Source organism: Tenrec ecaudatus, chromosome 3, assembly GCF_050624435.1.
Source record: "Tenrec ecaudatus isolate mTenEca1 chromosome 3, mTenEca1.hap1, whole genome shotgun sequence".
Taxonomy (NCBI): Eukaryota; Metazoa; Chordata; class Mammalia; order Afrosoricida; family Tenrecidae; genus Tenrec; species Tenrec ecaudatus.
This window is the reverse complement of record NC_134532.1, coordinates 191,660,430-191,685,729: the sequence shown is the minus strand read 5'-3', so window position 1 is coordinate 191,685,729 and position 25,300 is coordinate 191,660,430. Positions and strand designations below refer to the sequence as shown.

General features: G+C 40.3%; 1 protein-coding gene across 3 annotated transcripts in view; it reads left to right on the top strand.

The window, feature by feature from the left end:
- PCDH7 (protocadherin 7) overlaps positions 1-25,300 on the top strand; it is a 496,884-nt gene that overhangs the window by 204,493 nt on the left and 267,091 nt on the right. For 2 of the 3 annotated variants that reach the window (XM_075544453.1, XM_075544455.1), the window contains exon 2: positions 24,161-24,377. In XM_075544453.1, coding sequence (XP_075400568.1) covers positions 24,161-24,377 — 217 coding nt within the window. The remainder of the gene's footprint in view (positions 1-24,160; positions 24,378-25,300) is intronic. The other variant, XM_075544454.1, reaches the window with a different exon arrangement.

The window sequence follows — 25,300 nt, the reverse complement described above, 5'->3', positions numbered from 1 at the left end:
TAGGTCCAATATTAGCCCATCTGTCCAATTCTAGTCTGTAAATTCTTTTTCTACTCACCCCACATGCAATGGCTCTGAGTGCAGGAAGATCACAGACCAGTGGGTGGAAAGTCTTGTGGATGCAGTGGAGGTGGAAGCACCTCAGTGCTGGCATGGGCCTCCATGCGGCTCCTCCAGCTCCAGGGCTCTGGTTCTATCAAGGGTCCCCATGTGGCTTGTCAACAGGAAGGCAAAGCAGAATTTCTCTCCCACCCTTTCTAATGCAATCCACAGTTTGTTATAAGATCCATAGATCTGAAAAACTTTGGAGAGTCAAAAAAGCATTAGTAAATATATTTTGAGTATTCTTTGCTTTCACTCAAAGTGTGTGTGTGTGTGTGTGTGTGTGTGTGTGTGTGTGTGTGTATCTCCCTGGTTGTCTTGTCAGGAAAGTATTGAACTGCTAACCACAAGGTCTGTGACTCAACTCCACCAGTCACATGAGAAAGTTGAAGCTATCTGCTCTTAAAAGTTGACAGTGTGCGAAACTTGGGGTAATTTGAAAAAAATATGTTTTAAAGCAAAACAAACAAATGATAATAGGCAAATGCTCCTTTGAAGACCAAGGTGGATCTGATCTGAATCTCAGTATTTTCCATTTTCTCCAATGCATGTGAAAGTCTGACAGTGAAGAAGGAATGTGAATTATAGTGTTGTCAAAGCTCATGGACTGGATGGTGGGCTCTAAAAAGGAAAAATCTATCTTAGAAGAAGTGCATCCCGTCATGCTCTCAAGAGGGTCCAGGTCCCAGAGAAAGACCTTTTGTTTGATAAAGCAGAGGGTCCATAAACGTCGGAGGGCAACTTCCTGCAGACGCATGGACACAATGTCGGCAGTAATGGAATCAACCCTAGCAAGGATGGTGAGCTCAGCAGGGCTCCGCAGTATTTTGCTCCATTGCACAGAAGGTCCCTTCTGAGGCGGATAGGATTTGCTGGCCCCTCCCAACAAGAACATATCACAAGCATTACACTAGCCTATGAGGAGAGCCCCTGCATGAGCTTTCCAATGTATTTCTTAGTGTATTCATCTGTTGTTTGCTTTTGTTGTTGATTTAGTTGACTCGAACCCTGATATATGTGTAAAATACAAAGAAAAATTAAAAGCAGTAAAATCTCTAGGGGATTTGGTATCCATGCCTGGCTTTCGATCTTCCATGGTCTCTGTGCATTTGTCAATTGTGTACGGTGCCAGTGTTGGGGTGGAGCTGTGCATGCTGCAGGGCTGGTCCGAGTAGAAGAGGGACACATAGGAATGCGAGAATGAAAGACATCAAAGGAATGTCATTTTAACTCTTTGGATTGCACTCTTTCCAGCTATCAGAATTTCCTGGAACCCTTTCAACATGACCTTCAATAAATCCTATCATGGAACTAGTTAACCTCTATCTTGGAGATTGGAATGGAATTGGAAATTCCATTTGTAATAAATGTCATTTTATTTTTTCCCTCAGATTGTATTCGAGATACATAATGTGTCATGAACTTAATTCTGTTGGTCCTATTCAGCATATTTCTAATTGTTGTTAAAATATAGATACCACAGACTCCATGCCATGGGGTCCATTCTGAGTCGTAGCAGCCATATAGGACAGAACAGACCTACCTCTGTGGGTTCCCAAGGCTCTCCATTTTCAGGGAGGCACAAAGTGTCATCTTTCTCTCATTGAGTGGCTAGTGGGTTTGAACTGCTGACCTGGTGGTGAGGAGCCCAACACATATTCTATTCCACCGCCACTGTGTCCATGGAAACATTCCTGTATATAATTCACTCAGGTCATTGTTTCCTCATTCTTACCATGCAACCACCCTCAATTATCGAATGCCAAATTATTACTGGATATATTTGTGTGTAAGCCGAGTTTTTTCAGCACATTTTTTCATGCAGTCTTTATGGTAAAATTAGGTGCCTCTGCTGATACGCGGGTCAGCATATACTCAAGTATATACGGTAATCACCATAATTGGAACTCAGTGCTTCATAACAGTTGGCATTGTTAAATGAAAGAAAAAAATGGAATGAGATGGAATAAAATAGCACATAATTTTTAAAAATCCAAATTCACTGCATGCAGTGTAGTCAATGATTGATTTATGAAGGTTTTTTATTTGTACTTACATGTATGCATATAGGAATATCTATGTGTGTACAAGTCAGGGTTTTACAATTTTTTCCTTGTTTCAGGTGTGTTTGAAAACAACAACAGCACAACACCAAAACTTTGAAAGCTACGGCCTTATATTTTTGAAAGTGCCCTTTGATAACTGGGCAAATTCTACAATAGCTTTATCTTAGTTTATTTCTGTTAATTTTTTTTTGTATACCTAAATTTACATTACTAATGTGTAATCTTTGGACATTTTTAGTGTTTTAGATTTTAAGGAATATGCTGTGTGCATATTTAAGGATTTTTTTCTCTGTCATAAATTATTCTCCACCTATTCTCCCATGTCGTTATCATTTCCAGTCACTTGCACTTGTAGTGTAAGAAGTAGATTCTTCCTATAAGTCTAATTCCATCTAAATGCACCCTGTCTGAGGTAAGAAACATAGCAACTATTTTATGTTTCACTTACGGCTGCAGCCAATGGGAACGAAGCACGTTTCACAGGGTCTACACCAAGTCATCTGGTAAACTTCACAACATCCTCCTTAGAGCTTCAGTCTGCATTGCTTGAGATCTATCTCTGGAACTTCGGGCAATGTTTTCTTACACTCTAGCCGACTGGACTATGGCACTAATATTCTGCCCACCTTTTGTCAACTTGTAACTTCATAAGTTCGTGCTTGTGTGAGTGAATATTTATATTGTGTGGGGGACAATGGCTGGCTCCCTCTCTTGTTGTTTGAGTCTTTCCATTGCCACGTTTCCTCAGAATGGGTGTTCTGACTCTTGCATTATGGCCTGCAAGAAGGAGCATATTATTGTGGACAGTAGACACGGTGATAATTGTTTTTGTTTGTATTAGCCGCCAAGGTCAGTGGCTACTCATGACAACCGCGTGTACAGCAATATGGAATATTGCCTCTCCTTGCAGCATCCTCACCACTGCCAGCTCATTCAAGTGCATTGCGCCTACTCTACCAGTCCATGTGGCTAAGCTTCTCCTTTGTTCTCTCTGACCTTCTGCTTCACACCCATGATGTCTTTCTCTATGACTGATCCCTTATCACCTGTCCAAAAATAATGAGTTAGAGGTTTGTAATGCGTAAGCTCGCATGTGTAAATGTTTGGAAGTAAATCACAAGACCTTTCTTCCTAGTCTACCTCAGGCTAAACGCTGTTGAGACAGCTGTCTATTAGGTAACCCTGCTGATATTTGCTGTCCGTGGGTGAGCTTTCTGGCATAAATTTCTGCATCAGAGAAACTTGTCACGACAATAACAAATTAGAGTAATCACAGTAATGTTCAATTTTGAACATTATTTATATCAGTGACTCAAAATTTGGTGTGCATCAACATGATTGTGCTCCTTGTTCAGAGTGCAGGTGCACAAGTGACTGTCATGCTCACAGAGATGGATGTTTACCTAAACGCCCAGCTGAAATCCCAAAGCTGTGTGCTGAGGTGGGCATTCCATATTCGTGCTCCTGTTAGGGATTATAGAACTCTTGTTTAGGAAAGTTCAAGTAACTTGCATTTTTTTTAGTGGATCCAAGGGTGGTTTAAACTAGCATTCTAAGTCAGATCATGTGAGAACAGTATGGATTGGAGGAATGCTTTTGAATTGCTTTGGAACCGGAAACTTGGGTATCAACTTTAAGTTAAGATTTTTTTCTTTTGAAGTAAGAAAAGGAGAAAAGCTTGTATTTTAAGAAGTGTAGTTTCCTTCCTACATCACCTTCTGACAACTGTCACATATCCAAGAACGGAAGTTGAGACCACTAATGAACAATTGCCTCGGTGCTAGACATTTTAATTAGGTGAAGCACTGTGCTAGCTGAGAGAAGCAGCACATCCGCTGGAAGACTAATACATGGAAAGTGTGGCTACTCTTACTCTGCTTTTCATCCCTTCTTGAATCAAGCTCAGAGATCATAAAGACAGAGGAAGGATATTTGTTTCCCAAATGGCTTTGATGCAATATGGCTCTTATATAACTTGAGAATGTTATGCCCCAAAACTGGAGAGTGGAAGTGTTAAAAGAGAAGCAAAAGAAAAAGATAAGACAGAGAGTATGTTAAATGAAGTAAGAGGTGCTAAAGCTCTGGATTTAGAAATACTTTCTAACGGTGCTCAGAGAGCCCTTTATAGCTGCACATCTCCTACGTTGAAAGGCAGAGATGGCTGGACACTCCCCACTCCCACTAATGTGACAGCAAGGTGATAGGTAGTATATGTCCCATGATCAATGCTCACCTTATGAAAATGAGCTTCCAAACTACTGTAAGGTCTTTTGATTATCCCTATAGTAAATAATAAACCATACTCGATTAGTCACCCTGCTTTTGGAAATGCGGCTCATATGAAAACTTATTTGGTCTGGAATCTAGTATACAAAACCCAGCCCAGCCCAGCCCAGCCCGCCGCCATCAAGTCGGGTCACCTCCTCTCCTCGCGCTGCCCCAGGGTTCCTCAGGCGCTCTCTCATGGTGGAGCGGACGGACGGCTGCGGAGCGACAGCCCCTTTCTCCGCTGGGCCAGGAGAGTGCCGGGAGAATGTAGTCCGGCTGTGAAAACAACACCTGGCACAGTTTTAAGAGGAAGGAAAAGGAAAACGCATTTGGAGTTTTTCTGCAACCATATTTAGTCTCTTTTTTCTTATTTTTTTTCCATTAAATACTGTCTATCTGGAGATGTTTCACAATAAAACACACTTAGAGTACAGTTTTTAAACTATAAATAGCATTTTATACACCACATGGAGAGAGGAATAATCAAATATGCCCACGGTCAGCCTTCTAAATGCATGGTGATTGAGTGCAGAGCTTCCTGGCAGCCAGAGCAGAATGCTATCAGTGTGCTCCCTCGCTTACTTAGGAAAACAGCGGTGTTTCAACCTTGCTGACACACACACGCTGAGCCTATCCCAAAATAATGTTGGGATATAGGCCCAGCATCAACTTTTCTAAAGGTTTCTTGGTAATCCAAAAGTGCAGCTAGCTGACGTGCATAAAACAAGACAAGAAGCATTCCTGGACTTTCCTCTGCATGACTAAGCCCATGTGACTGAAGGAGAATCTTATAGATCTACTATAATAAATGTATAACAAATCTAGAAAATATTATAGCCATACAAAAATTAAAACCATAACATAAAGTATAATATAAAATATGAATATATATTGTAATTCACTTAAATATAACAAAAACTAAAGATAATATTCCATGGATCCCAAGTCTTCTTGCTTAATTTTTCAGCCTACAGAACTCAACTAGAAGTGGACAAAAGAATTTATTTTTTCTTTTGAAGACTAGCTGACTTGTGTAGGCCAGTGCTGCCATGATTTCTTTTCAATAGGTGGCTTGTGTTAAAAATGTAGTTTAGTTACACGGGTGCCTTGTCAACATACATAGATATCACCATATCCCTTATCAATCATTTATCGTTTTGGTGGAGGATGTGGTATCTCTTTTTTGAGTGTGAATCAATTGTGGGTGACGTAGCAGCTCTGTCACCTTGTACAAGGTAACACCGTGAACTTTGCTTTTCTGTTTGGGAAAGTTTGTAGAAAAGGGAGGAAAGACCCATCATGGAAATTCAATAAAGCTGGAAATGGACACATGTTAATGATTAATGAATGTTAGGAAATATTGCTATGCGTTTTAACGTATAGACACTTTTTAAATGAGATTATTAAAGAAGTTGCCTTCTTTTAATCGGCTTGGGGAAATATCTTTTCTCTCTCTATCGATGAGTAGCTGCAGACTGCATCTCTTGCTCAGTGATCTAGACTGTGTTTTACTTCAGGTCCTCTGACAAGCTGAGTGGTGGTTATAAATGTCATTCTTAGTTATCGCATCGTAAGCCTGCATAAGCAGTTGTCAAAAAATCTGAAGTTAAGCTGAAAAAAATATGCCAAGACTATGTTCAATTCTCTAATCAAGAGGATAACTCACTCACATGGCTAATTATGAATGCTATTTTTAATTCATAGTGCATACTCATGTATAACGAGATTCAAGCGGAGGAAGCACCGCCAGATAGTTTAACATTGAGTTGGAACGGACACGATGGCAGTCAGACGTTCTTGAGTACATTGAGCAAACTATAGGTGTCAGAATATTTTAATGTTAGCACTTTATAAATGAAAGGAGATACCAGGGAGGTAATGTGTAGGCAATGGTAATTATATGAATGTGTGTTGGGGGCGGGGAGGCAGACGGGACAGGTCAATGACAAATTGGAAAAGTCATAGCTAACAAAATAAGGGAATGAAAATACCTTATTTTGTACATGGTTTCACGAGTCTCTTAACAGTGGGAGTGTAAACACACCTAGAAGGTCAAATAATAATAGGAACAAAATAAGATTGTCCTTCTACTGTCTCATAGATTTATTGTTTGGTCCTCATTTAAAAATGTCTATTATAAAAATAAACTTAAAGATATTAATGCTTGTTTCTCACTGAAATGCCGAATGAGCTGAGTGACTCTTGTGCCATTTTATAGAGGACCTGTGTTTCCCAGTGGTTTTTGATGGAGCGCTAGCCTAAGATTTGACTATTAAAACCAGTCAGAGAGGACACAGAACAAAGAATCTGGGCTTCTTAAAAATTAGAGCAATCAAATTCTGTAACACAAGTTGATGTTAGTTAGAAGAGACTCAATGAAGAGAAGTTTGTTTGTTTTTTCTGGGTTTTTTTTTTCTTTTCTGATTTTTCTCTTCAGTGGCATTTAAAGTTGTAAAAATATATGGTGAGTATTAGATAAAAATAGACCCAATATTCTGAAATAATTTACACTAAAGGTCAAATGGCACAACACAGTCCACAGAAAGGATTCTGCATCTTAGTTTGAGGAGTGACAACTGGGGCTCAATAACTTGGAAGTAGAGTCCTCTACAGGTAATTGTTGGCCCCTCCAGGTTCCGAGTACACAAGGGTGAAGAACACAAAAGATTCATGGAAACAATTAGTCCAAATGGATAACATGAACCTCAGATTCCATGACCGTGGCAACAGAAGAGTTAGATGATTCAAGGCGATCGTTACCAGCTGTTCTGAAACGGATCACATTAGAAGCTCTGGATGAATGGGAGAAAAATGTGGAACAAAAATAAAAATTATAAAAAGATTTGGCTGGAAACTTTTGGAGCCTTTGAGACTATGACTCTTAGTCACTTGTTAGTGCAGGAAATGAATTTCCCCAAGTGGCTCAATTTTATCAAAACAAAAGAAAGATCCCTAAGGCAATAAGGAAATGCTTACACCTTAGAATATGCTGTTTACCCAGTAAAATAAGCAGCTTTGTCCAAAGACAACGTTCAGAAGACAGGAAGAATTAGAGAAGATGAAAAATGGAAGTGAAAAATATAGGGAAGGATTAGGAGTGAGATTGTGTTTTGGAGACTCCGATAAAGGACATGCACAAAATATTTCGTCTTCATCAGATTCACAATACAATATTGACGACAATTTAAATGGTATGATTTACAAATATTTCAGGGTACAGGTTTAATCATTTGATAGCTATTTTTGGATTATCATGTTAGCCTCCATTTGTGACTGTCTTGATATTCTAAAAGATTCCCTGAAAGCCTACGGTACTTGTAATGAATTCATATTATAGTATGCCTTGTCCATAAAAAAGCTCAAGTTTTATACAAAGAAATCACCCTTCCCCAAAAATGTCTCCACTGAGAAATAGAAAAGAGAAGAGAAAAAATATATAAATAAGATGCACCCATGATTAATGTTTTTATATGTGGAGTAGATTATTTCTTAAAAATAGATTCATTATTAGTTAAGATGAGAACAAACATTATTTCCCAAAATTCATATTCATGGGATCTGTGTGTGTGTGTGTGTGTGTGTGTGTGTGTGTGTGTGTAGGGGGATGAGGGGGGGACTTGTGTGCATGCTTGTATTACAGTTGTTTAGTGCTGTCCAGTCAGTTCTGAGTCATAGCAATCGTGTGCTCAACAGTAAAATCACAGACAAGTGTTGTTATTCTTGAGTCCATTGTTGAAGCCCCTGTGACCATCCGTTTCTTTGAGGGTCTTGCTCTTTTCCTATTGACCCTCTGTGTTACCAAACTCGATGTCCTTTTCTAAGAACTGGTGTTGCCTAACATGATCAACCTACTTGAGACGAAGTCGTCTTCCCTCTAAGAAGGTTTCTGATGATACTTTCTCCAAGACTGGTTTGTTTGTCTTTCAGGAAGACATGGGACTTTCAATGTTCTTCAGCAACATCGTAATTAATGGGCATCAATTATTTTCAATCTTCTCTATGTACTGCCCAGCTCCACGTGCATATGAAATAATTGAAAAGACGAGGGCTTGGGTCAGGCACACTTTATGCCTCGAAGTGACATCGTTTCCTTGTGGGGTAGTGGGTTACATGGTGGGCTCCCAACAGAGAGGTTAGCAATTCAAAATCACGAGCTGCTCTGCGAGGAGCGCTGTTCATGTAGTGGTTCCATGCTGGGCTGTGATCTGCACGGTTGGAAGTTCATAACCCGCCAGCAACTCCTCAGGAAGGAGAATGGATGTTCTATTCCTGTAAACGGGTACAGTCGTGGAAGCCCACAGGGAGGTCACTTCGAGTCAGCATTGACTCAAGGGCAGTGCGTTTGGTTTTCCTGGAGCAACGCCGCCCTGCTGGTAAAGAGTTAAATCTCAGAAACCCAGAGGGGCAGTTGGACCCTTTTCCATAGAGTTGGCAGTGGATGTGGAGAAAGATGGAGCTGTCAGCTCCTGTAGCGTTTTCCAGTCTCAAAGGGGCAGTTCTAGTTTGTCCCATCTGATTGCCATAAGAATGCTTCCATTAGCTAGCTACAAATATTTAGATTGTGCATTAAGCCTAGAATGAAGAAATGATTATTATTTTTATAAAACACTCGAAAGTATAAAGTCTTTTCCACTTGTAATATCTGTCCTTGAGTCCTCACTTCATTTTGGAAGTCACGTACAGGACGTTAATGCTACAATAGCTGAACGGTGGCTCCGAAAGGCTAACCTGGAATCTTGAGACTTTCAATGTCTGGAAAGGAAATTCTGATTTCCTGTTTAGAAAATCAACGCATTTCTACCAAATCATTATAACTTCTATTAGAGAAAGCTGAGATAGAATTTAAAGTGGTTTGCTTCCCTAAAGATATCTCGGAAACCTAATCTATTTATTCGTTTTTTTCTTTTGTGCTGTTTTGATGATTACTTTCACATTATTCAAATAGTAACAAATGTCAAAATACGGTTATAAAGCTTGCTATAATATTTATATTTATTAGCTAAACGCTTTTAAGAAAATATCTGCAACAGTATATTTGAGTGTTTAGCAGGTACACTTACGGAAATAGCAATTTCCCTAGGTAGGGGTTATCTAGCCATCGAAAGCTAATTCAAAATCGAAGGTGTTGCCAGGGCAGCATTCATTCCAGAGGCTCTAGGGGTGAAGTCATTGCCTTGACTTTAACAATTTCTATTCAACAAAGTGCAGATAGATAAGCTAATACGTGTTAGCGACAGAGATGAGAGGAAATGGGGTTCAACTGTGTAACAGAGATTCTGGCTAAAAGCAAGGATTCACCCCAGTCCACTAATGAAATGCTGAAGCAATACTCCAGCAGCTCACACAGCTGTGTGTCTGGATTCCTGACAGATACTTTTAATCCATCCAGACAAGAGAAAGCTCTTTAAGGACACACATCTTCAGTCCACAAACTAGGAAAAGTCAAGGATTGGAAATGTAGGTTGTTTCCTCAAGAGATTTCACCAGGTGCGGCTTGGATAAGCTGACTAAGATAAAGCAGAAGCGGAGAATAGAGGACACAATGGTCAGGAGCATCTCTCTGAGCGGTTCGTCACATGCTCTCTTGGTTTTCTCTCATTTCAGTGCAGCAGGCTTGATTTGAGTGTTTGTGAAGCCGGGCTCCTTCCGCGCTTCTGTATGTGTTCGTCACTCTCTTGTCAATGTTTCCTTTTCTATCTTTCTTGCCTGTTGCCAATTCTTTACTCGATTTACTTGGATTCATAATCAATGCACATGGAAGAAGCAGTCAGTAAATCAATGGATTGCCTTGGTCAAATCTCCTGCAAAGACCCCACTTGGGGACTATGCTCCTCAATCACCTCATATGCGTAAGAAACCTGGACAATTGAGTCCAGAAGACAACAGTAAAAACAATGCCTTTGAATTCTTGTGTTGACCATACATACTAGGGACTGCCAGAGGAACAAACGCATCTCTCTCAGAAGAAGTTCAGCTAGAATGTTCCTCAGAAGGTTGACTGGTGAGATCTCATTCATGCATTTTGGATGTTTTATCAGGGGGCCATAATCCCTGGAGAAGAACATCATGCTTGATAAAGTAGCGAGTGAGTGAAAAAGAGAAATGCCCTCAGTGTAACTGATTAACACACTAATTGCAACCATTGACTTAAAAATAGCAATGGCGTGAGGATAAGTGCTGAACAGGACAGCATTCCATTCTGTTGAATTTAGGACCACTGCGAAGCAAACCCCTCTGTGACATGTACAAACAACAGCAATGCTTTAGTCGTGGGAAACCTGAGCCGTCCGATTAGAGTTCCACTTGGTTCTCCAGTGTTCCTGCCTTGAACTGCTGCAGACTAACTCCAACTGTGTAATTTATGAAAGAGGTTTATCGACCTCATTCAGCTGTGAGTGGAACTCCATGGGTGTGGGGTGTGTAGGGTAGTCATGCAAAGCAACGAAGCAGTATGTGAACTGAGCTTTTGAGAACTATCACAATGACAGAAGAGTAAAGGAAATAAAGCTTTTCTTATATTCCTGGGAGCAATTTTGTGTGATTAATCCACAGCATGCCCAACGGAGCTCAAAGCCTGACATTGCAGCACGGCGATTTTTCAGCACAGTAGCAGGCACAATGCAAGCGCTTTAGTACATCTTTGTTGGATAACTGTCTCCGTGATGCCAGTCTTTTCTTCTTCCCTTTGCTCCCATGAGTTGCCTGTCAATATTACTTTTCCCATAACTAGCACTCCCTCAATCTTCCTGTCTCACTGTGCAGAAACATATATAAGGTGCATGATTTGGGGGAGGCAAAACCCAATCATAGCTCAGCATCCTTTTATCATTCTGTCTCTTACAAACCTTGTTCTTTGAACCATATTTTTAATCAACGGACCACATCTACCAACATCAAGTATACAGTAGAAAATCCACTTTGGTATGTGGCTGAGTCCAAAGGAAGGGTAAGGTTTACATGAGACTGTTACTTTTTTCTAAAATATTCAGAGTTAAGAAAAGCCTCAAAGAAATTCAGTAATTAAAAGGACTACAAAAGACTAATGAATACTCCTACATGGACCCCCACTACCATGAGACCAGAAGTACCAGACGGTGACAGAGTACCAGCGCCCAGACCCGGTAGAAGGTTCTGGAGAGAAAAGAAGGGGGGGGGATCCAAATAATAATAATAGTAAAAATAATAATAATTTTTAAAAGACCAGACTTACTGGTCTAGTAAGTACTGGGGAAACCGCAAAACAAACCCTTCAAGCATGAACTTCCTCACCTGGGGATCAAATGTCAGCCAAACAGCAAGCAGGAATCAAAAATAAATAATAATACTGGGGAAGAAAGTATTTCTCAGTAAAGTCAACCATAGGACACCTACAGGTAGTGTTTGCCCCAAAACACGGCTGAGGTGGTAGAAGGGGTAGTCAAGAAGGATGCACAGAAATAAATGAATATGGAAAGGTGCTGCTAACTTGAAGGAGCTGAATCTTCGTCAAGGAAAAAAAAGGTGTATACATTGTTGAGTGTAAGATTAAGTACTCTGTAAAATGTTACCCAATTGTAATAAAAAAAATTCGAATTCCTTAAACCTAAGGAAACTATATTATCTTGCTAATTTTTTACTATCAACTAGCATGTTCAATTACCATGCCTATGATGAGTGTAGATAAAAAACTACAGTGGACAAGAAAAGTAGAGCAAACGTGTCTCATACCAGGGTGATCCATATTAATAGACGATATATACATAGAAGGAGAGTAGAAATTAGTCCAAAATTCTTTGGAATGATGCAGGAGGACTGTGGGAATGATCAGTTTATGCTGCTTATCTGGATCCCCTAAAATATCATGCACCAAAGATTAAATTTAGACTTAAGAAAAGGATGAATGCTTGATTTTTAAAATGTTCCTGAAGCACTTGATAGTGGTAGTGTCCAGGATCCAATTTCCTGTCTTGCTCTTATTATATCTCAGGACAAAACAAAACAAAGTTGAACATAGGCATGAGAACTTACTTTTGATTTCTATTTATTTATTCAGCAGCTATTTAGTGACTCTGTATGACCGTAGAGGAAACCTGGTGACATAGTGGCCTATGAGCTGGGCTGCTAATGGCAAGGTAGTTCGAAGCCACCAGTTGCTCCTCTGAAGAAATGTGAGGCTTTCTACTCCCATGAAGAGTCACTACCTCGAATCCCCCAGGGACATTCTCCCCTTCCCTATAGAGGTGTGAGGAGTCGAAGTGACTTGGTGCCAGTGGTTTTGGTTTTGATTGGTGTTATCGATTGGTATTTGGTTTTGATTGGTATTATTGCAACTAGTTTTATATTTATCAAGAGGTGTATATGAATTTTATTTCTAATACTTGTGATTGTTCCCACTGATCAGATTTGCCCCCCCCCCATTTTCCATCAACATTTTAATTTTTTAAAAAGGAAAGAAAAGAAAGAAAGGAAGAAAGAAAGAAAGAAAGAAAGAAAGAAAGAAAGAAAGAAAGAAAGAAAGAAAGAAAGAAAGAAAAAGGTGAAGGGACTTTAAAACCCTGGGGCCTGAGGGCGGGGCCCAAAAGAGCAGCTGGGGGAGGGGAGGAGATTTTTTTTCTCTTAATTTATGGTAAAGGAAACAGAGGTTCCCATATGTAAAGCTATTTCCTGGAAGCTATACAATCAAAAGGTGAGGTATTGTTAAAATGTGATTATAGTGCTTTCTCATTCTAAGCCTTTTTTTACCCACAAGAGCATATTTGAATAATATTTTAGGAGCTATGAAATATGACCTAGAAGTGCTCTTGGAAAACCATGGTCAGGTTTTTCTATCCGCTTCACTAATCTTGAGCTGCTTTGCTAAGTAACCATCTAAGTCCGTGATTTGTGGAAACTCTGAAACCATACTAAAATGTCCAGTACCCAAACCAAACTCACTGCCATCCTGTCTTATAGTGGCCCCATAGGATGGGCTAAAACTGCCCCTGTGCATTTCTGAGACTGTAACTCTTTACTGGAATAGAGAGCCTCATCTTTCTCCCCTAGAGCAGCAGGTGACTTGGAACGGTTACCCTCAAGTTTAGTAGCCCAACACGTAACCCACAATGTCACTGTCCCATATTCATAATAATATTCAGTAAAGGCCAGCCAGAATGACATGGTGATACTAGTAAAACAAATAGTATTTCAATTAAAAATCCAATGAACCTAATGTGCTAGATTTTAATTTATTCTCATTTTACTGATAAAATATCTACAATGAAACCTATACGTTTTGTGTGTAGGTTTCATATATGTGCCCGCGAACTCCACTGGTCATTCTTCATCATCATGTCATGTAATTTCTCTAGATCACATTACCTTTATCTGAAAAATGGGCATGGTAACAATTCCTACCTGTTTAAGATTATTTTAAAAACAACCTGATAATCACATGTAGAGAAACTTTTAATAACATAAAATAATAAGCAAATTTCATTCCCTTCACTATTTATCAGACTGCACAATGCACACTAGACATTCGAAATAAATTCATAGGTAAATATTAACTTTTATTTCATGAGATTTCAGTCATGGGATAGTGGCATGAATATCATAAGGTATCAGTTGCATGCGTTCTTAGTCTCTGATGTGCATACAAAACACGAGCTCACTGTCATCAGTCAATTCTGACTCATAGAGAGGAGCGAGCCTTGGTGGAATGGTGGTTACCCGTTGGGTTACTAACCACAAGGTGAGTAGTTCAAACCACCGGCCTCTCCTCAGGAGAAAAATGGAGCTTTCTACTCCCACAAACAGTGACTGTTTTGGGAACTCGCATGGAGCAGGTCTAGCCTGTCCAATGGGGCCACTGGGATTTTGTGTCCACCCAATGGCAGTGATTGGGGTTTCACTTTGACCTTGTAGGAGAGAATAGAACTAGAACTCTGTCCAGAGTCAACAGCCTCATCTCTCTCCCACAGAGCGCCTGGTGGGTTCCATCTATGACCTTGTGGTTGGCAGCTCAGTGCCTAAGCCGCTCTGCCACTTGGACTACTTCTAAGGTACAGATTGAAGCAGTCATGTTAACCATGTAATTGCCCTCAAGGCCACATACAAGAATACAGTCCTTCCACCTCTTTTTCTCCAAAGGGATTCACGAATCTCAACATGCTCCTTTTTAATGGCCTTTCATCTTCCAATGACTTAAAAGGAAACAAAAAGCCGTTTGAAGTATGGAGAGATCTTGAGATGTTAGCAAAGAAAGCTTCCCCTAAACGGCTTAAAATCCTGATTACAGCTTGTTTGAAGGTTCCGCCAGATACAGCGTAGCTGATGCGCTACGGTATCCCAGCTATGTTTGCTCAACAGCCATGGACGCTGGCGGAGAATGTTTGCAGGTTAATTAAGGGCCTGTTCATTGCCGAGGCAAGACTCTACTGCCTTAGCGAGCTCCTCCTTAAAATGAAATGCACTGCTCCTTAGAATGCCGCAGTGTTCTGCCCCATGACTGTTTCAGGGCTTGATGACTGCCAAAGAGACTCATTAGGAGTCTGTTTGATGGACATAACCAAGTGATTTGAAAAAAATCAAAAAAGACTTTTCAGCCCATTCAGAAATAATTGATGTGACGGAGACAGCTGTATGTGAGTCCCAGATAAGGAGACGATTTATGGAGAAACTAGTGAAGCTAAAAGGGAAGGTGCAGATTTAAAGTTCCCAATAAAGTTGTCTGTAAGACACAGCAGTAGTATTCAATAGGGAAGGAGATTTAACCTGAGGTTATTTCCAATAGCTGCCATGCTTAGGGTCCTATCCTCTTGCCAATAAAATCCCCATAAAGGCCTAGTCTGTAGTTATAGGAGAGGAACTTCAAAGGGGAAGTATCTGCCCTCTTATCTGCTGCTGTATTTTCGCTTTTATTGTTAAGTACTGCATATAACGATATTCCTAAAGTCTAACTACTTTCCCTCTTTTTACAAGTGATCCCTGCTTTATCAAAGAAAGCAACCTATTCATCTTCTGTAGGCAATTTTGCCAGTGTGGGTGGAAATTAAATATTTTTAAATGGGTCGGGTTATAGGACAGAATACACCTGGTCCTCACTGATCAACAATCCTCTTACCTAGGATTCCGTAATACTAGTAAAAGAAAACGCTGTGTGAGCAGTTCATGAATCAGCCCAGATTACACCCTCATTTCCTGTTCTGCCCCTCAGAGCCACCCGGGACTATTGGGCTTGGAGCAGAAGCAGCTGGCTCTCTAGAAGACCCCTTGCTGGTCCATTCCCCTATCCCCCTTCCCCAGCTGTAGTGGCCATTGCAACTCTCAGTGGGAAAGAGGTGACTGTCTGAGAATGGGGCCCCCAGCAGGGACGAGGCGGCCCAGAGGGAGGTTGAGGCAGGAGGATTTTCTGCTGCTGCTTGCTCTCCTCTCTTCAACACCCTTGAGGGACTAAATCTTGCAGCAAGAAGTGACCTTGGGTAATCCTGGCGCTGCAGCCAGCAGCAGAAGGTCTCCTCCTCATCCACGGCGTGGCAGCTGAGTTCCTTTTCTGAGCAGTTGCTAGTCTCCAGGTTTGGGGCCTTAAAATCTGAGTCCTGTAAGACCAGCAGCACATAGCTCCATTCTGTGTGGTCCTCCCTGTCCTGCCTGAGGGCAACAGGTGGCTGGGGCTGCAGAGGGAGTCTGTGGGAATGGGGACATGGAACATGGACACTGCAGCAACTCCCCGTGTCTTATCCTCTGCCTCCAGGCACCAAATGCTGCCTTGCATGCAGCAGCTGGCCCGCAGGCCTGCTGGATCACTTCCTTGGTCTCTGCATAAAGCTGGATTTACATAATAGCTTAGCCTCTGCCACCTAACCATCTTTGTACGTGAGGCGTGGGAGTAATTCTGTGCACATTGCGATGGCTACCTTTTAATTCATCCAACAGGTCTTCGTGCTTTGGACGTGGTATCAGGAGAGACCAGTCCCTGGAAAAGGACATTATGCTTGGTCAAGTAGAAGGGCTACAGAAACGAGGAAGGCCTTCAACAAGATAGACTGCCACCGTAGTCGGAACAGTGGGCTCAGACATGAAAACAAGGGTGTCCATGGGGCAGATCGGGCAGTGTTTCAATTGGCTGTACACAGGGTCCCTATGAGCCGGAAGTGACTTGAAGGCACTCAACAACAATGATTAAGAAGAGTTAAAATTATATTTTATTAATATTTTTAAAATATTCATTTATGTTCTCTTGCTTTCTCACAAAGCATAGATAGATTTGATGACAAACATATTTAAGAGGTCGCACCTGGAAATACTGTTTCTATCTGGGAATGCTTGTATTCTGAAAACAGGAGAGGGTGTTCATGCTCATCTCCAAATTAATTCCCTAATTGTACAGGTTCTAAATGGTACATGCGAATATAACAGTACTTTAAGAAAGAAGAGAGTTTGCTTATGTGGTTCTCTAATATATCATTGACATTTTTAAAATGAATCTCAGAGAGAAAGAAAGGTAAATCAGTTATCATATCTGTACTATAATTTAACTTCAGCTTTCTAGATAATTCAAGGGAAAAAAACTCCTTTTAGAAAATTGCTGCGTTCCCTGGATGAATTAGAACTACACGGAACTAATCACCCTTGACCTTTGTGAGAGCGATCAGGTTAGCCTATGGAGGCCAGTCTGTGTCTGAGTTAACACAGAGCTCTAATGCTGACCCCTGCCTAGATGGAAGGTGATTGATGGGAAATTTATATGATCAGAGAATATATGTCGAATCAAAAATCCACTAAATTCTCCCATTAAGGAAGCCTACCCCTTGTGTCAGAGTCATAGGAAAACAAACCTTCCCTCCGTGGTCCCAGTGCTGTTTGTTATCTTCTCTCCACATGGAGGCCGGTGTTCTCTGACCTGCTCTCTATTCACCAGACTGACAGTGTTAAGGTTTGTTCACATTTTTTTTCAGAGAAATAAAACAAACAGACAAACAAAATCCCCTCTATATTAAGTGTCCTCATGAGAAGTATGAATGAGTCGAGCATTTTCCATTGCACACTGCATAGCAGCCCACCTAAGAACACCTTGTTTGCATGGTTCACCCCTGGAAGTCAGAAGTTAATTATATGTGGAAGTGACACACCAGTCAGACATTCCTCACCTTCAATTCACCCGCATTTCCTAAGAGAAGGGCAAGGACTGTCCCCTGGGCCTTCACAACATGACAACGACATGTTCACACCTGATATGACATGTAGGCTTGCAGCAAACAAGTAATTCAATGAAGGAAGAAAGGCAGAACTATGGATCATGTGTATGGCATTTCTAAACCAGGCTCAATCGAATGTGTTTCCACCAACTGGGTGGCGGAGGAACGAGGAAATGGCGTCGGCGGCCCAGGGACTGCACGGCTGCAGTTTGCCTTTTTGTTTGTAGCGGTCTCTCAAATAGCCCACGCATAGTGGGCTGTCCTCAAGCAAGAGTCTCAGGTGTATCCTCACAGGGACAGAACAATAAAGAACATTTGTAAAAGACTTGATATGCAGATAGATTCATAATTCAAAAATAGCGAGGTTCGAAACAGCTTTTGAAAACTGTGGGTTTTCTCATGTGTGAAAGGCTTCCCGAAGTTCTCCTGGGCGAATGGAATGACAAGATCATGCATTTTTCCAGGCAGCGTTGCGGACCTTTCCCACAGCCCCTTGCAGGACTGCTTTCCAAATAACCTACATCCATCGAATAAAATGAATGCATTAATGATGTAATTAGGTCTGGGATTTCACATGGATTTTTTAAATCCTATTTTGAAATTGGCCAGCTCCATATTTGCTTTAAAAATTATCCTAGAAGACAATGGGAGCTAGCTCTAGTTATACAGCAGTGGCCTAAGGTATAATGCCTTTTATAGTATATGACTTTGAGGGAGCTTAAGGCTCTTTTTTATAAACTAGCTCATTAATTCCCAGAGAATTTAAGTTAGTCAGGGGCAGGTTTTATTATCTCCATTCTACAGACCCTGAGCCTGAGGCACTGGGACCAAAGGTCAGCTAACTTATCTCAGGTCACCCAGAATATATTGGTTGGCTAGAGAGTCATTTCCTCTTTCGATCATTCCTAATATACCTTTTAAAATTTCTTATTAAACACACACACACACACACATGGACGCGAGACTTCTCAGTGTATTTTACTTTTCGCCTTGCCCTCGGATTCTTACTTTGGATTTCATTTGTCAACTTGTTCTAGTAGGTTTGCTTGTTTTTTTGCTGATATCTTCTCATTCTCCTCCCAGATTTTCTCCCTTCCATATTATGCTATGACTTCCTGCTGTCCAGTTATAGCTACTGGATAGGACAAAGTACACTCACCACATAGAGATTCTAAGACAGTCCATCTTTATGAAAGCAGCTTGCTACTTCTTTCTCCTTCAGAGTAACTTGTGGGCTGGAACCGCAGGCTTATTAGTCAACGACTAGTACTTCACCATATGCCATCAGGACCTCTCTTTTGGTTTGTTCTATCTTGGAATAAACCTTCTGCAGTATCTATGAGTGTCCCTAAATCCTGCCTCCTCTTGAAAGCCATACGAAGGAAGAAAGACTAAAATATAAATGAATTAATAAATTCAAACCATTCACAGAAACCTTTCCCTATGTCCTTCCTAGCTGTTAGGTTTCCAGGTTGCTTTACCTTGGTTTTGGCTTCTCAGCGCAGAAAGAAGTCATGAGGCAGGACTTTTATAAATGCAAGGCACTTTTGTGAAGGAAAGGGAGTTTCTCATATGACAGTCTCATAACTTGCACACTCTCCCTGGAAAGTGGGCCAGGCCACATGGCCGGGCCCTGGGGAATTCTGAGACTGCAAAGGGCCGCTTCAGGGGACCATGAAAGAGTTCACAGAGCCAAGAGTGCCTGAACCCACAAAACAAAATACCAGGAGAGTGCAGGCCTCAGACGGCACACAGGCACCTGTGCACGCAAGTGGAAGAAATCTCACTGTGACCTGCAAGAGGACATGGGGAGAAGAGTCTGGTATTTATCCCCTCCTAGCCCTACTGACTAGGGAGGCATGGCTGAGGGCATGGACTGATCTTATTGGCTTGGTTTAAGCACACCTGTGTGATGTCATGGGCCTAGGTTGTGTGGTCAGGTGTTTAGTTTGACCTACACCTAGGTGGCCTTAGTCTGTGCATGCTCTGTCCTGGATTTTCCCATCGGCGTCTAATTAGTGTGCCTGATTTCTTTCCAACACCTTCGGTGTAGAGCGCCGGCTGATTTCCGTGTGGAGCAGGCATCCTGACGGAGACCTGTCATTCCTATGGGATTCGGACTCCCCTCTTCGCCTTAGTCTCCTGCGGAGATTTTAGACCAGATTCACATCTGGGCCTTGCCTGAACTCCGATTAATTTGCTGTCAACTTGTGTCTGACATTCTTTCTCTCTCGTTTACCTACATCCTATGGGAGATTCTCAATTGTATTTAGATTTCAGAATGACCACTTACATGAATCTTCTTTAGTCAGTAAGAGACTACCAGTCAAGTCTGTAATGCTAATCCACTTTCCCTGCTGCATAGTTGAAACACATAGCTTTCCTTGTCTTCTTAGGTTGACCTTTCTGCTCTTTCTAAATACCGTAGTGTGAATTCTCATGAACTGTGAGTCATGACCCAGCTATTAAACAGAACTATCTTTTAGTGGACCCAATCCAAGGAAGTAGGAAAATTAGTAAATATGTTTTGGTTTTTTTTTTCTTTTTCTATCTCTTTCGACATCGGTTTACTTTCAGTTTCATATTGTCATTAAAACATTACTCTTGGACCTCCTGGATATTTCTTCAGAGTTTGGGATTTGGTAGCAATTTAGTTTCTATAGCCAAATTATGTATTTTGCCATGAAAATGGCATTTATTTAAAATGATAAAAAGATTTAAAAGATATATTGCTGCTATTATATGATAGAAAGCTAATGGAATGTTTTTTAATGGTAGATTAAAATGCTAGAGGGAAGTTTTTATAATCCACTCTTTGATTCTCTTTATTTTGGATTTTTATTGAGAATTTTGTCTTAATACAACAGGGTAAATATACATGAATCTAAGTATCGTGGATTGAATGTAACCCACAAAAATTGTGTGACAATATGGCTGGGCGAGGAATCCCTGTAGTTGGGCAGCTCTGTGATGATACAATCATCCTCTATGATGGGAGGCGATCTCATCAGACACTCATTTATCAGATGATTAGAGGGACATGCAAGGCCCTCCATCAGACCACTGTCCTGAACTGATGGAAGAGGAGCTTCCCTGGGTTGGTCTGTTTCACCGTTTAGCTGACACGAGATGAAAGGAGAAAACAGCAAGCAGAGACGAAGGGGCTGATACCCAGCCACAAAGAGCAACGGGAAATGGCATTGATCCTTTGGAACCAGTGTCTCTGCACTGACAACACCCTAGACCAATGGAAGCCTGATCTGCAAGGCATGCTGTGTTCATAGATGTTGAAAGGAGACGAGCCCTTCCATCCAGCGCTGACGCAGAGAAAGCCTTGCACTGTAACTGATGCCCTGGATTTGAAGTTCAAGCATCCCAAATTGTTGCGAGGATAAATTTCTGTTTGTGAAAGCATCCACTTGTGGCATTTCTTTGATGCCAACTCCAGATCCGCGGCACAAGAACGCTTTAGAGTCCTAAGAAGCAAGTGTGTTACGTTGAGGACGAAGGTGCGTTGGACCCAAGCGAGGGTATTTTCATTTGCCTCATGTGCATGGGCAAGTTTGGCCTTGAATGAAGACCTAAGAAAGAAGAATCTATGGATTTGAATGTTGGTTCTGGAAGAATATTGAGAGTGCCATGGATGCTAAAAGACTATACCTGTCTTGGAAGAGGTGGGGCCAGAGTGTTCCTTAGGGGCAGGCATGGTAATACATCACCTTACCCACTTTGAGCATGCTGCCAGGGAAGATCAGTCCTTGGCGAAAGACACCACAGTTGGTGTGGAGGAAGGGCCTCAAGGATATGGACTGACACAGTGACTGCTGGATGAGCTCGAGCGTAGGAACACGTGGGGGATGGCGCAGGCCCTGGCGATGCTTAATTCTGTCGGACTCATGTTGCTATGGGTCTGAACTGACTGGCACCTAGGATCAGCAACCACACTTCCAGAACACCAAAGCTCGAAGTACTTGTAAATACATATTATTTTTCAGTTATAATGTTATTCTTCCACCATTCCATGCCATATGAAGTTCAAATATTCACAGTTAAAATGGAGTAGGAAGTCAAGAAAATAAAATGCATAGTTTCCTGTGGCAGTTATTATATACTGTCTTAGGGAGGAATCATTGATAAAACTTTAAGATTCAAAAAAATAACCATAACCTATTACCTGCCTCCTTGCTTTCCTAACATTGCTTAGTTATGGAACCAGCATTGAAGCTCAGATTCAAGATTACCATCTCCACTTCAATGATGCCCTGCTGTCTACGTTGAACAAAATTGAATGCTACTTTTCCGAACACTAATCTTCTCCTTTGTCTATTTATTAGTATAATTAATGTCTTCATTTTGAACTTATGAAAGCTGATCTGGAAAGACTAGTTTGTCAATAAAACAGAATTAGGAGCAGTCTTTCATCCTCTTTTTTCTCCCTATGATTATTTTAACCTATTGCTGTGCCTTGAGGCAATAAAATGTGTGCAGAACTGTTGGTGTGCCTTCCAAGGTTCAACATTATATTTAGAATTTCATTAATCCTTAGTCTTTTCTTAGTATATCTATGTGCAGAAGAAAATGGGTTTAGGGGACTCTGAATGGGCTCATTTTTAAGGTGAGGCCAAAGATATGAAGCAAATCATAGATAATCTGCTGTCCACTGATAGTGCTACGTGGGTAAGAGTAAAAGGAAAGCATGCGCAAAGAAGGAAAACACGACAGTGAATGCATGATGATTTCTGCATTGATTTCAATATATAGAAAAATATCACAACCATAAGATAGTGCATAAAATTATGGCAATTATCAGTGCAATGAGAATTAATGATTTTAGAGTTTATTTCTCATAACTTGTGATTTGTGTGCTCTTTATACTAGAATTTCTTAATCGCATTTGTATTTCATAGCTCCTATTCAGTGAGACATTGTAGAAAGAAATGTGAGATTAACATATTTGACCTTTACATTTCACTTAGAGGTTCTAAGGGCCTGATTAATAATGAGTTTTTTTAAAAAATAATAATTTTCTAAAGAGTGTGCACTCTGAATAAGTACATGAAGGCTGGGCTGTTGGAGGAGAAGTTCCAGTAATGGGTAATATATCCTGTCTTCCCTTTAAAATAACTTCCTTTAACAACCATGGGAGGATGCGTGGAGACTTGTACATGCCTATAGCAAAGACATTTTATAAATTTGGGCAAATGCCACAACTTTTTTTTAGTTTTCTCTTCAATAACCCTTTGAAAAACTGCTGTTCTCAATTATACTTAGCAATTTGTAGCAGTAGTTTTCAACGTAGAGCATTTCCATAAAGGTCCCTTCACATTCTCACTGCTTTCTGGCAACATTAATTTTGTACATTATTGGAAAAAAGTATGACGTGTAGGTTTAACAGAGTGATCACAAATATTGATGTCAAATTCATATAAGAGCTTATATAATTAGCAACAATTTCCAACAGTGACATTAGATAGACACTTTTAATCTTACAGAACTTTTAAATAATATTTTCCAAGTTTTGATACCATGTTCAATTAACATACTTAAATGTATGTTTGTTCTTTTAATGAGTGTAAATGTTCTAAATTTTGTCTTGAAGCTAAAGTAATCTGCCAATCTTCACTGGGATAGTGATCATCTGTCAATTCCATGTATAGCTAATCAGCAGTAGAATAGTAAATTGTGAGCATAATGGATTACGGGTTATAGTACTTTAAAAATACATATCAGTAGGTATACATGGCTTAAAAATTTTTAACCCCATAAATAATTACAATTCAAAATTTAAATAAATCAATCCACTGCCACTGAAACAAGGCCAATTCATAGCAATCCAGAAGAGTCGAATTGGCTCCCAAGTTTCCCAGAATGTAGAGCTTTACAGAAGTCGAAGGCCACATCTATTTCATGTCTCTGGTCATAATCACAACATTAACCTCTTTATTTTCTACTCTATAAGTAATTGGTCTTTTATGTGTTAGTTCAGTTCTACCCTTACAATTTCAAGGTTTATAGAACTATGTTTTTTAGAATAAAGTAATAAATCCTTCTGAGGTCCTAATAATGAATTAAATTTCCTAGTTACTGCTATTTCATTCATGGCTTCAGTTTCCTGATCAACTAACTCAATTTTGAAATATCATGAAATACACAAGGTGTTTAAAATGCAAGCTCCTTTCAAGGGATTAGCTCCGTAGGCATTGTCTTCCCAAAGCACTGACTCTTCCTTTTTAGCTAGCCTTCTTGTGAAACGTTGATGGTTGAAGGCCACCGAGTAGAAAAACAGTTCGAATATGTGGAACAAATCAGATTTAATATCTGTTTTAGTCGAATTGCTGTTTTCTAATTTCTGTTTCAGAAACAATAATCTTTAATCATCCCATAGTAAACTGTAAGCTCTAAGTATTGCCTCAGAGAATATATATGCGTAGTTAACCAAATAGATGTCATATTTGACCATTATGTGTTGAACGATCTGTCAGTAGACCTTAATGTATGCAATTGATGTCTGTTTGAAAGATAATCTGCAGTCTGATAACGTCGTGACATTCAGAATCTTTTCTCTTACAGCCATTTCGTAGAGTGACGTTTTCTGTTGTGAGTCAGCCTCAGGACCCACATCAGGGGTCTCTGCAGAGTTGCTATGACAGCGGGCTGGAGGAGTCCGAGACACCAAGCAGTAAGAGTTCATCAGGGCCGAGACTGGGTGCCCTTCCACTCCCAGAGGACAACTATGAAAGGACCACGCCGGATGGCAGTGTTGGTGAGGCAGAGCATATGGAAAATGGTAGGGGCAAACACAACACCCACATACATGATCACGCTAGAGAGCCATAGTCAGTAGACTCATGAAGGTCAGTGGAACCCAAAGTGAAATAGCTGACAATGACAGTAAAATGGCTTTATTTTAAATTATACAGGTTTGCTAAAACGCAGGAATGTCAAATAAAGAAACATAAATATAGATATTAACTTGGTCAAACATGCACCATCAATTAAAAGAAAAACAACCCCATAAGGCATAAACTTGCTTACAAATAAAATCATAGTAGTTGTGAAAGAAGCTAAATTCATACACAACTTCCTAAACTATAGCAATTGAGAAGGATCAGATGTTACTCCTTTCCTCTATTTCTTTTGGCCATGCAGCTATTTCTTCAATTGCAATTGTCCAGTGCTACTGAAAGGAAATGGCATTCCACACGTTTTCCAGAAGGCCATTTTTACAAGCATTCTTATTGAGGAAGAAATGAAATGGAGTCTCCATAGTTTACTGTAAATACCGTGAGAACTTCCCTTTCATCCATGTTTATGATTTTTTTTCTCATTTTTGTGTAAGGAAAGACAGCAAATTATATTATTCTGTGTTCTTATTAGGTTGTGAAGTGATTCTCATAATCTCTACAGCCATTCACTTTATATACATTTTCCTTTAAGTTCTAAAATTAAATATCAACTAAATAGCATTTGTAAAACCTTCAGGTTTATTTATTTCCAAAGACAACTAGCTTACTTTTTCAGAGGAACTGTTTAATCTCAAATAACCTAATGATAAAGTTCTGACTAATGTTATTATTATTTAAAATACAATAAGAAGTATAGTTGTTTTTGAGAGGAAGTAGACTCACACACGTTTATTCTTCAGAGCAAACTAGGGATGGATTTGAAATCTCTAAGTATCCCAATATCCAGGCGAGATAAGATAGTCTA